Raw genomic sequence first — 11,075 nt, forward strand, 5'->3', positions numbered from 1 at the left:
GACGTCGCGCGGACCGCGCGCATGGCGACGTTCGGGCTGCTGTGGCACGGGCCGAGCGGCCACTACTTCTACGGCTTCCTCGACCGCATGCTGCCCGGCACGTCCATGCAGACCGTGTTCCAGAAGGTGGGCATCGACCAGATCGCCTGGAACCCCATCTTCGGCGTCGTCTTCTTCACGTCGTTGGGACTCATGGAGGGCAAGTCGACGGACCAGATCCAGGACAAGATCAAGGCGGACCTGCCCACGGCCGTGACGGGGTCCTGGGCCTACTGGGTCCCGGCCCACTTCGTCAACTTCCGCTTCATCCCCGGCGAGCAGCGCCTCCTCTACATCAACGGCGCGCGCCCGCGCCGCCGCTCTTTTTCGCGCGCGCCGCGCCGCGCGACGCGCCCCGCCGCAGGCATGCAGATCATGTACAACATCTTCCTCTCGTTCCTCGGCAACAAGGACGCGCCCAAGGACGCCAAGTAGGACCCCCGCCCCTAAAAAGCAAGCCTCCCGTGGGGGGGGGCTCACGCGGACGCCGCCTTCTGGTGGTCCGGGAGCGCGGCGTCGACGGCGGCCTGGACGTCGGCCATGAGCTCGTCGGCGCTCCGGTCCCGGGTCTTCACGCGGGGGAGGACCTTCAGCTCGACGCCCTTGGGCACGGCGAGCGGCATGAGCGCGGACGGCGGGTGCCACTTGTGGAGGTCGCAGAGCGCGATGGGCACGATGTCGACGCCGGCGTCGATGGCCATCTTGAAGGGCCCGCGCTTGAACTTCTTGAGCGTGCCGTCGTCGGATCGCGTGCCCTCGGCGAACGCGACGAGCGAGTTGCCGTCTTTTAGGGACGCGACGGCCGCCTTGTACGACTCGAGCTGGGACCGGCGGTCCGCGCGCCGCAGGGCGATGTGGCCCGCGAAGCCCATGGCCCAGCCGATGAAGGGGATGCGCAGGATCTCGATCTTCGAGATGTACTTGAAGGGCCGCGGCAGGAACGCGGACAGAGTGAGGATGTCGAGGTACGAGCAGTGGTTCGGCACGTAGAGCACGGCCTCGTCCCGGTCCGGGAGGTGCTCGGCGCCGACGACGGCGGGCCGGTAGCCGCAGGTGAGCATGGACACGCGGCTCCAGAAGCCGACCATCCAGTCCATCGCGCGCCGACGCTTCCAGTCGCTCACCCTGGAGATCGCCGCGCAGGTGAGCACGAGCGGGTACATGGCGATGACCCAGCAGCTCATGCTCAACCCGAAGATCGCGCCCACGGGGTTCATGGCCTTGCTGCCGAGCTTGAGCGCGAAACGACCGGGCTGGGGCGCGCCGGGCACCGGCGCCGGCGACGCGACGGCGCCGGCGAAGCGCCGCGACGCGGCGGTGCGCGGTCGCGCGACGCCGCGCCGTGGAATTTGGAGAGCGTGGATCGCCGCGGGGAGCGCGAGCGCGAGCGCGCAGAGAGGAGCGCGCAGAGAGGGCGCCATCGCGTGCGATGTTGAGCCAGAGCACCACGATCTGCGGTAACTTGACAATGTTGAAGTCATTGAAGCCAGGTTGACGCAAAGCAGCCCGCAGAGATCGGCAGTCGCGGACACCCAGGGGTCGCCGCCACCGACCGCGCCGGCGTTCGAAACGGCCGACTGGCACCGGAAGCGCGCTTCGCGCTTAGGCCCACGCGTGGGACACGCCGACGGTCGTCGCGCCGACGCAGTCCTCGAGCGCCTTGCCCGGGCCGAACTTGCGGCCCGGCGGGCCGAAGGCGAAGGACGTGAAGCAGCCCGCCTCGCCGACGTCGGCCTCGACGAGGGCCTTGAGCGCCTCGAAGGTCGCGTTGCGCGGCAGCGTGTACATGAGCATCTCGTAGCCGTCGCGCCAGAGCATGACGCGGACGTGCGTCGGCAGGAGGTAGATGGCGTCCTTGGACGTCGACGGCGCCGCGCCGGGCTGGACCTCGCCGAGGCCCGCCGACGCCTGGAACTTGGCGATCGCGGCGGACGCGCGCTTCACCTTGAGCTCGTCGAAGAGCTCCTCGGGCGCGGACAAGTCCGGGCCGTAGAGCTTCCACATGTCCGGGTCGAGGAAGTCGGCGTAGCGCTGGTAGACGCACCACTTGAGGTCCGCCTCGCTCCAGGCCTCGCCGAAGTACTCGGACGCCCACGCGTAGCTTCGCACGTGGCCGGGTTTCGACGCGTCCGCGCCGTAGCGGTCCGCGAGCGCCGCCGCGGGCAGCCGCTGGAGCGCCGCGAAGTTCGCGGCGACCTGCTCGAAGAGGCGCCGCTTCACGTGCTCCAGGGGCCTGCGGCGAGCGGCCGCGTCGCGCGGCGGAAAACGCCGGAAACTCGCGCGCGCGCGTCGAAAAAAATTCGCGCGGGACGCGGGTTTATGCTCGAGCTCGTTGCAGGGAATGGGAATCGTCACCTGGCCCTCGCGCTGCGGCGACCGGAACTCGGCGAGGGCGCGCATGAAGTTGTCCATGATGTAGACCTCCTGCACTTCGACGGGCTCGGGGATCGACTCGAGGTCGGAGAACGCGCCGCCGGAAAGCACGGAAAAGTGGTCCGCGTCGGCCCACCCGATGCGCGGCAGGCTCGACCAGAGTGTCGGTTCCGGCGCGCCCATTTTTGCGTGCCTCTCGTCGTCAGACGCTGTGCGCCGACGATGATGAGGTTGACGGAGTCGTCGCTGCTCCAAAACGCGATGGAGCTTGTGGCAAATCGATAAGCGCAGCGCTGCCGCAGCGCGTGAAGCACTCAAACCACGTCCGATGAAGCGCCTTGCAACGCACTAGATGCTCTACACGCACGCCGACCTCCACGTCCCGCCCGGCGGCGACGCCGGCTTCGCGCTGGGGCCCTGGGCGCCCGCCGCGGCCGAGCCCTCGTTGGACCGCGCCGCCTTCCGGCGCGACGGCTGGGCGACGATCCGCGGCGCGTGCGCGGAGGACCTCGTCGCCGCGGCGCGCGACTACGTCGCCGCGCGCCGGGCGGACTGGGCGCTGCCGCGGCTCCGGCCCGACGATTGGCGATGCCACCTCGAGCAGCCGCTCGGCGCCGGCGCCGTCGTCGCCGACGGCCACGCGCCGCTCCTGGCGCTGCTCCGCGCGTCGCCGGCGCTCGCGCGCGCGCTCGGCGACCTCGGCGGCGGCCGCGAACCCGCGGGGCTGCTCTACACGCAGGTCGCGCATCGGACGCCGCTCAAAAAGAAGCGCGGCCGGGCGGACGCGCGGCCCGGCCACCTCTACCACATCGACGGCGAGGCGAACGCCTCCGGGTCGCGCTTCCCGGACCTCTTCTCCGTGATCCTGGCCGTCGCGCTGTCGCCGCAGCTCGAGCCCGACGCGGGCAACCTCTCCGTCTTCCCCCGCGAGCACGCGCGGGACTGGCGGGACTACCCGGACCTCAAGCGGACCCGGTCCCTGCCCGACCTCGGGCGGCCGCTCCAGGTGTCCCTCGACGTCGGCGACGCGGTCCTCATGCACCCGCTCTTGCCCCACCGCGGCGGGACGAACGGCTCCGACGCGACGCGGGAGCTCGTCTTCTTCCGCGTCCAGTACGCCCACGTCGCCTACGACCGCCCGGACCGCGGCGCCGCGCTCCTCGCCGACCCCTTCGTCGAGCTCGATTTTGGCTAAGGATGTCGTTTTAGACGGCGCGGCTGCCGCACCCGCGCGGCTTTGAGCCGCGCAAGCTTCGCCTCCGTCTCGCGGATCTCCGCGTCGAGGTCCGACAGCGATGCGGCGGGCGCCTCCGGCGCCGGCGCGACGGGCGCCTCCGGCGATGCGGCGAGCGCCTCCGGCGCGGCGGCCGCCGCGTCCTCCCCGTCGAGGAAGACGCGCGGCGCGTCGAGGTCCCTCCGGTCGGCGGCGCCCGCGAGCGCCCGCAGCCCCGCGTCGTCGTCGGTCGCGCGGAAGAAGGAGTCCTTCCAGCAGAACTTGGCCCGGAGCGGCGTCGACGCCGGCGACTCGAGGTCCGAGAGCGCCCGGAGGCAGCAGGCGCGGAAGTTGTCGCCCGCCGGGCAGGCGCGCGTGCAGTTGAGGCCGTCCGCGTTCTCCGCCAACACGGTAGACCCCGTGACGAAGGGCCGCCGCGCGTAGGTGTCCGCGCCGCCGACGGGCGGTATCCGAGAGACGACGGCGCGCCGCCAGTCGTCGTCGCCGGGCGGCGCCGGTTCCCGGAGCTCCGCCATCGTCGCCGCCGTCGCGTCGCGCCAGGCGCGCCAGTCCACGTGGCGCAGCATCCAGGTCGGGTGCCAGTGCTCCTCGGGCATGCAGTTGGTCATCTCCGGGCTCAGGAGCCGCGACACACCCTCGGCGCCGACGGAGCAGAGGTACGCCTCCCAGAGGCCCGCCGGGTAGTAGCTGCACTCGCACATGCCCTTGGCGCCGCGGTGGTGCGGGTCGCCGTCGTCGAAGACGACGCGGCGCCAGAACGCGTCCTCCGCGGCGCACGGCTTCACTTTGTCCGCTCTGTCGCTCACGCGAAAGTCGCGCTCGATGTCGACCGCGCCCGTCGCCGCGACGAAGGCCTCGAAGCCCGGCCGGAAGACGAAGGAGTTCTCCGCGACGAGCGCGAAGTGGGACATGTCCGGCACGCGGTGCCTCGCGCACCAGAAGTTGAGGAGGTGCGAGACGATGACGCTGCCCCGGCCGCGCTCCGTCGGGATCCGCGCGGGGTTGATGAGCACGCGCCGCCGCGCGGCGGCCGCCGGTCCCGCGCGGTGGATCTCGGCGTAGGCGTCGCCGAAGGCCGTCGACAGCGACAGGTGCGCGACCACGACCGTCGTCGGCCGCGCGTACTGGAGCAGGAGCCGCGCGTGCAGCTCCAGCGTCGCCGGGCTACTGTAGTACGCGCAGCTGCAGACGAGCCGGAAGCCGCCGTCGCGCTCCGTGAGCGCCACCGCGCCGGCGAAGCGCGTCGCGGCCGCCTCGTCGTCGCGCAGCGACTGCAGCGCCGGCGCCAGGACGCTTTTCAACGGGCAGGTGTAGTTCGACGGCTCGCGGCCCCAGAATCGCCGATGGTGGGGACCGAACTCCGGGTAGCGCCGGCGCGCCGTGGCGTTGTCGGCGTCCGCGGCGACGGCGAGCAGCGCGAGCACCGCCGCCGTGGCGGCGGGTGACATGCCCTGCCCTTTCGAGTGCTCGCCGCAACGGATAGGTTGAAGCTGCTACTTCGCCTTAGAGATCACCCTACGGGCCGAAAGGTCCCGTCGCTCGCCATCTCCGTGGCGATGGGGACGCAGTTCGGAATGTGGCCGCCGGCGTCCTTGAGGAGCCACTGGATCGAGTTGTGGTGCGCGACGACCCAGATGTCGCGCTCGGGCCGGCCCTGGAGCCAGGCCGCGAAGCCCTGGAGCGTCGCATCCTCGCCCTCGGCGACCAAGGAGAAGTCGATGTCCTCGAAGCGCGGCAGGCAGCAGAGGTCGCGGTCGCGGCGCAGCGCGGCGACCGGCCGGCGCGCGTTCTCCGGTAGCTTGCTACCGATCTCCTTGATGCCCGGGTGCACACGATCGGCGCCGCGGCGAATCGCAGGTGCAGGCACGTCGCGAGCGCGCGCGTCAGCGGCGAGACGACGACGAGGTCCGGCTCGACGCGAATGTCCGCGCCCGCGGCCGTCGCTTCGCCGACGCCTTTCCGCGTGAGCCCGCAGTCGAGGAGCCGCGGGTCCGTGCGCTTGATGCCCCGCGACCGCGCGGCGTTGCCCTCGGACTGGCCGTGCCGGATGAACGTGACGCGCTGCGGCGCGCCGATCCCCGGGCACGAGGCCGCGTGCGGGTCGACGAGCGTGCCCGCGCGCGCGACGGTTTCCTGCGTGCGCCTCTTGTTTTCCACGAGCGACGCCATGCGTGTGTGTCTTGCACGAGGCTGCGAGTCTGTCTTGCACGAGGCTGCGACTGCGACGCTTCGGGCTGCCCGACGAGGCTGCGACTGCGACGCTTCGGGCTGCCCGACGAGGCTGCGACTGCGATGCTCGGGCTGCCGACGCGCAAGCCCGGATTGTTCGAGCTCACGCGCGTATTGAGGTCTGCATGCGATCTATGTTGAAGACGGACAGTTGCCACAGTGGCCTCTTGCGCATGGGAGCTTTGCGAGTCGAGTGACGGCGCTTTGCGAGTCGAGTGACGATGGCCGCCCGCGCCGTCCTCCCCGCGCTGCACGTGGAGCCGCTGCGGTCGTCGAGCGTCAAGACGCTCGGCGTCATAGCAACCCTGCGCGCCGAGGCCTGCGGCGGCGAGGTCCTGGAGCGCTGCTTCGCCGCCGACGCGCGCTGCGACGAGGCGCTCGGCCGCTTCGTCGCGGAGCTGCGCGACCGGAGCGAGTTCCTGGCGCGGCTCGTCGCCGCGGCGCCCCCCGACGAGCGGCGGGGCGTCGCGCGGCTCGTCGCGTACCGCGTGCTGTCGCCGCACGCGTGCGACGACGTCGCCGTCTGCGGGCTGCTCGCGGCGGCGCGCGGCGCGCCGCGGGGCACGCTGAAGCAGCTCGTCGAGGTCTACGCGGAGCGGAGCGACGTCGTCGCCTACTTCCGCGACGTCGCGTGGCGCGGCGACGGCGCGCGGCGCGCGCTCGCGGCCTACGAGCGCGCGCGGCCGCCGCCGGGCGCGACGGGCGCCGGCCGGCGGCCCGCGGGCGCAATATCGCTCCGCGGGCCGCCGGAGGACGCGCCCCTCGCGGGCGTGCGCGCGGCGCTCGCCCTCGTGCGCGCGCTCGCCGACGAGCGCGCCGTCGCCGAAATCCCGCGGCCCGTCGCCGCTTTGGTCGCCGGTTCGGAAAAGCCCGCGGCGCTCTTCGGCGCCATGGTCCTCGCGCCGGCGGCGCGCCGCGCCGTGCGCTGCGCCGCGGGCGTCGCGACGGCCGCCGAGGCCGCGGGCGCGGACGTCGCGGACGACGCGCCGCGGAAAGACGGCGACGACGGCGGCCTGAGCGACGCGCTCCGCTGCGGGTGGAGCGGCGCCGCGGCCGCGCGCTACGTCGACCGCGCCGCGGCCCACGACCGGCCGCGCCTGCGGCGCAAGGTCGACGAGCTCCGCGACGCCGTCGCCGCGCTCGCGGAGGCCGTCGCCGCCGCCGCGGACCCGCGGTCGCGGCGCGCCGCGCGCGCGCTCAGCGGCGACTGCCTCCGCGCGCTCGCGGCGCGCCGCGCGGCGCCGCGGCCGCCGCGGGCCCTGGGCTGCGCGTCCTGCCTCAGCCGCCACGAGGCGCGGACCCTCCCGCGAGGGCCCCATGGGCTCGGAGCCGACCGAGTTCGTCGTCGTCCCGCACGGGCCAGACGCCGCCGGCGGCGCCCCCGACGACGGCGCCACCGCCGCCGTCCCGGCCGCGTGGCGCGAGGCGCCGGCGCGCCCCGCGTCCGCGCGCGACGCCGCGTCGCGCGTCGCCGAGGCGTCGCGGCCCCCGGCGCGCGCCCGCGCGCCGCCGCCGCCGCCGCGCCGGGCCGCGCCGGGCGGGCCGCGCTACGCGAACCCGACGCTGAGCCGCCTCGCGCGGTCGCCGGAGAAGGTGCGCTTCGACGATCTGCGGCCCGACGAGCAGCGGCTGTGCTTCGACGGGGCGGGAAAAGGGTCCAACTTCAAAGGCTCATATCTCGGCCGTGTTCCACTCGTTTTGGCTGATTCTTGGACGAGCGATCATCCCTCGGAGCGCGCTCGAAGCGTAGATGCTTTCCCGGGAACGCGCGCGCGCGAAACACTCACGTTGAAGCGACGTTGAATCACCCTGTTCCTGCCCAGGTACTTCGACGCGATGCTCCGCCGGCCCTGGGCCGACGTCGACGGCGACCGGCGCGGCGACGCCGTCCAGGAGAATCTGCGGCCCGGCGCGCTCCACATGCCGACGGTGCGCGCCGTCGCGCGGCTGAGCGTGCCCGAGACGCGGCGGCGACACCACGGCGCGTCCGCGGCCCGCGCGCGCGCGGCGCCGCTCGCGGCGACGGCGCTCCTGAAGAGCGCGCCGTCGCCGCCGCCGCGGCCGACGCCGGACGAGTCGAGCTTCCGCGAGTCCGTGCGGCGCACCTTCGACTCGTCGGAGTCGGCCGCGTCGACGCCCGACCCGGCGCCGCGGCGCTCGCCCGAGTCGGCGACGCCGACGGCGCGCGCGTTCCCGGAGTCGAACGACGACACGCCCGTCGGCGCGTCGTCGCCGTCGTCCTCCGGCAGCTCGGCGCCGGCGCCGCCGGCGCCGCCGGCGCGGCGGACGCCGGAGCGGCCGCGGCCGCCGCGCGTCGCCACGTCCGCGCCGACGCGCGGCGCGTTCCTCGAGGCGGTGCTCGGGCCCGCGCCGGGGTCGCCCGTCGCCGACCCGCTGTCGCCTCTCTCCGGCGACAGCGTCGCCGCGCCGGCGACGGCGCGGGACACCGCGGCCGCGCCGCCGTCGCCGCCGCTGTCGCCGCTCTCGGGCGACAGCGTCGCGGCGCCGGCGACGGCGTTCCGGCCCGAGGCGCTGCCGCCGCCGCCGCCGGAGCCGGCGCGCACCTGGCAGCCGGAGACGCCCTACGAGTGCGACGCCTACGACGACGACGGCGCGCCGCCGCCGCCGCCGCTGCCCGAGGTCCACGAGCCCTCGGTGCTCCTCGAGGGCGACCTCTTCAAGAAGGGCCTCGGCCGCTCGGCGCTGGGCCGGAGGACCTGGAAGCGGCGCTGGGTCGAGCTCTACGACGAGTGGACCGACCACATGGGCACGCACGTCGGCCCCGCCTTGGCCTACTACCGCGACGCGACGCTCCTCGGCGCCGTGCTGCTCTGTGTGGAATTCAAATCTTCAACCCGACTTCAATGTGAGCGTATGCGACCGTTTTGACACAAGCTCTTCGGCTGTGCTTCGAGAACTCGACGAGAGCAATCGATTCGTCCAAAAATCAGCCGAATCGACTTCGATTTGACCGAGCTAGAGAATTCTCAAGTTTGGTCAGGACCACCCTAACCAGTGGTTGAATTCCACACAGGTGCTGCTGGACGGCTGCGCCGTCGCGGACCGCGACGGCAAGGGCGACCCGGTCCCGCGCGAGTTCTACGCGACGTCGCGCATCGAGCAGCGGGCCTGGATCGACGCGATCCGCGGGGCCGTCGACGCGCACGTCGACCGCATGGCGCGGCTCGCGCCCGCGGCGCGCGCGCGGCGCCGGAGCAGCATCACGACCTTCCGCGAGACGCTCGTCGCCGAGGCCGAGGGCTCCGACGACGACGGCGACGACGACGGCGGCGGCGACGACGACTCGAGCGACGACGGCTCCGCGGCGCCGGGGGCGCCCGCGGCGGCGGCGCCGCCGCCGTCGCCGAGCCGCGGCAAGGAGGTCCGGGGCCTCGCGCTGCTCGCGCCGCCCGGGCTCCGGGTGCTCAAGCACTGCCGCCACGCGCGCCCCCACGGCTGCTACCTCATGCTCGACGTCCACGGCAGCCATTTGATGTGGACGAAGAAGCGGCGGCAGGCCCAGCAGGGGTCCATCAAGGTCGACGAGATCACGGACGTGACCATCGGCCTCTCGACGAACGTGCTCGCGCGCCACGGCCACCTCGAGAAGGCCCATTTTTACCTCTCCATCATCACCAAGTTCCGGACGCTGGACCTCGAGGCCGACTCCCTCGAGGTGCGCGACGACCTCGCCGCCGCCGTGGACTTCCTCCGCGAGCACCCGGATATTTAAGAGCTCTTCGGTGCTTACTACGGGGTAGCGTCGGACGCGACCTCGAGGGGCACGTCGACGAGCGCGGCGTCCTCGACCGGCGCCTCGCCGCCGCCGTCGACGGGCGCCTCCCCATCTTCGACCTCCTCCGCGGGCTCCGGCGCCTCGCCGCCGTCGTCGTCCGCCCCGGGCGCCTCGCCGCCGCCGCCGTCCGGCGCGCCGTCGTCCTCCTTGCGCTCGGCGCCCGGCGGCGGCGCGGTCGGACTCGCGGCGTGTTCGGACCACTTCGTCTCGCCGGTGCGCGTCGAGTAGAGGTAGGGGACGCCGTCGTCCGTGTGGTGGATGACCCACTCCGTCGGGCTCGCCGGATCGGTCCAGCGCGTCTCGCCCGTCGCCGTGTTGTAGAAGTACTCGGTCCCCTGGTCGTCGAGGTGGGTCGTCCACGTCGGCGCCGGCGACGCGGGCGCGTCGCGCGTCGCGGGCGCGTCGTCGGCGAAGCGCGCGGTCTTCGGCGCCGCGCTCGCCGCGCGCGGGCGGGCGCTCCGCTCCTTCCGCGCGGCGCTCGCGGCCGGCGACGCGACGGACGACCGGCGGCTGGTCTCGAGCACGCTCTTCGCGCGCCGCTGGCCGGCCGCGTCGTAGAGCCGGACGCCGTGGCGCTCCGCGCCCGCGCGGAGCGCCGCTTCGTTCGCCGTCGGCGTCGAGGAGCGCTTCCGGATGGGGTTCAGCTCGAGCTCCCGGGCCTTCGCCGCGTCGCCGGGCTCCCGCTCGGCGACCTTCTTCGGCGACGGCGCGAAGAAGGCCAGGGAGCGCCGCGGCGACAGCTTCGAGAGCGCGCGGACGGCCCGCTTCCCCCGGCTCGCGGCCTCGGCGCCGAAGGCGCGGAGGGCCCGCGTGTAGAGCACCTTGGCCAGGTCCGCGACCTGGACGACGAGCATGACCGCGGCGACGAGCGAGAACTCGCGGAAGAGCGCCGTCAGCGCGAGCGCCGCGCCGAGGCCGTCGCGCGCGAGCGTCGCCGCGAGCGCCGCGCGCGAGATCCGCACCGTGGGGAACCTACCAAGCATGACAGTGACGATTTCTCACTGTTTTCCCACCCGAAATCTCTCGAAAATCGTCACAGGACGCTGCGCCGGAACCCGTCCGCGGACCGCTTCCCCGCGTGCCAGGGGAAGAGGGGCAGCAGCTCCATGTCGAGGACGGCGAGGGGCGCCATGACGCGGAAGAGGACCGCGTGGCCCTTGGCGAGGTTTGGCTCGAGCAGGGGCTCGCCGCGGCGCTTCCGCCGCTTGTAGAGGCGGACGAGGACGACGACCGCGAGCACCCAGGCCGCGTAGACGCCGAGGACCTGGAGGAGGAAGAGGCCCCGGTGGGAGCCGTAGAGCTCCCAGGCGAAGCACGCGCAGAAGCCGTCGTTGACGAGCGACAGGAAGAGGAGCACGCGCCGCTTGTTCGGGTCGATCATCGGGGACGCGAAGGCGATGGCCG

The 11,075-nt window shown here is 73.5% G+C and overlaps 2 protein-coding genes across 2 annotated transcripts; one reads left to right on the plus strand and one right to left on the minus strand.

Annotated features, from left to right (window-relative positions):
* On the plus strand, positions 1–474 carry AURANDRAFT_29752 (hypothetical protein; the record flags this gene model as incomplete). The annotated part of the gene is made up of 1 exon (XM_009040870.1): positions 1–474. A coding segment is annotated over one exon (474 nt), but the record flags the coding sequence as incomplete, so codon positions are not given.
* Positions 475–698: 224 nt separating this feature from the next.
* AURANDRAFT_6570 (hypothetical protein) lies at positions 699–1,148 on the minus strand (the record flags this gene model as incomplete). The annotated part of the gene is made up of 1 exon (XM_009040893.1): positions 699–1,148. A coding segment is annotated over one exon (450 nt), but the record flags the coding sequence as incomplete, so codon positions are not given.
* Positions 1,149–11,075: the final 9,927 nt, after the last annotated feature.

Source organism: Aureococcus anophagefferens, assembly GCF_000186865.1.
Source record: "Aureococcus anophagefferens unplaced genomic scaffold AURANscaffold_17, whole genome shotgun sequence".
NCBI classification, from domain to species: Eukaryota; class Pelagophyceae; order Pelagomonadales; family Pelagomonadaceae; genus Aureococcus; species Aureococcus anophagefferens.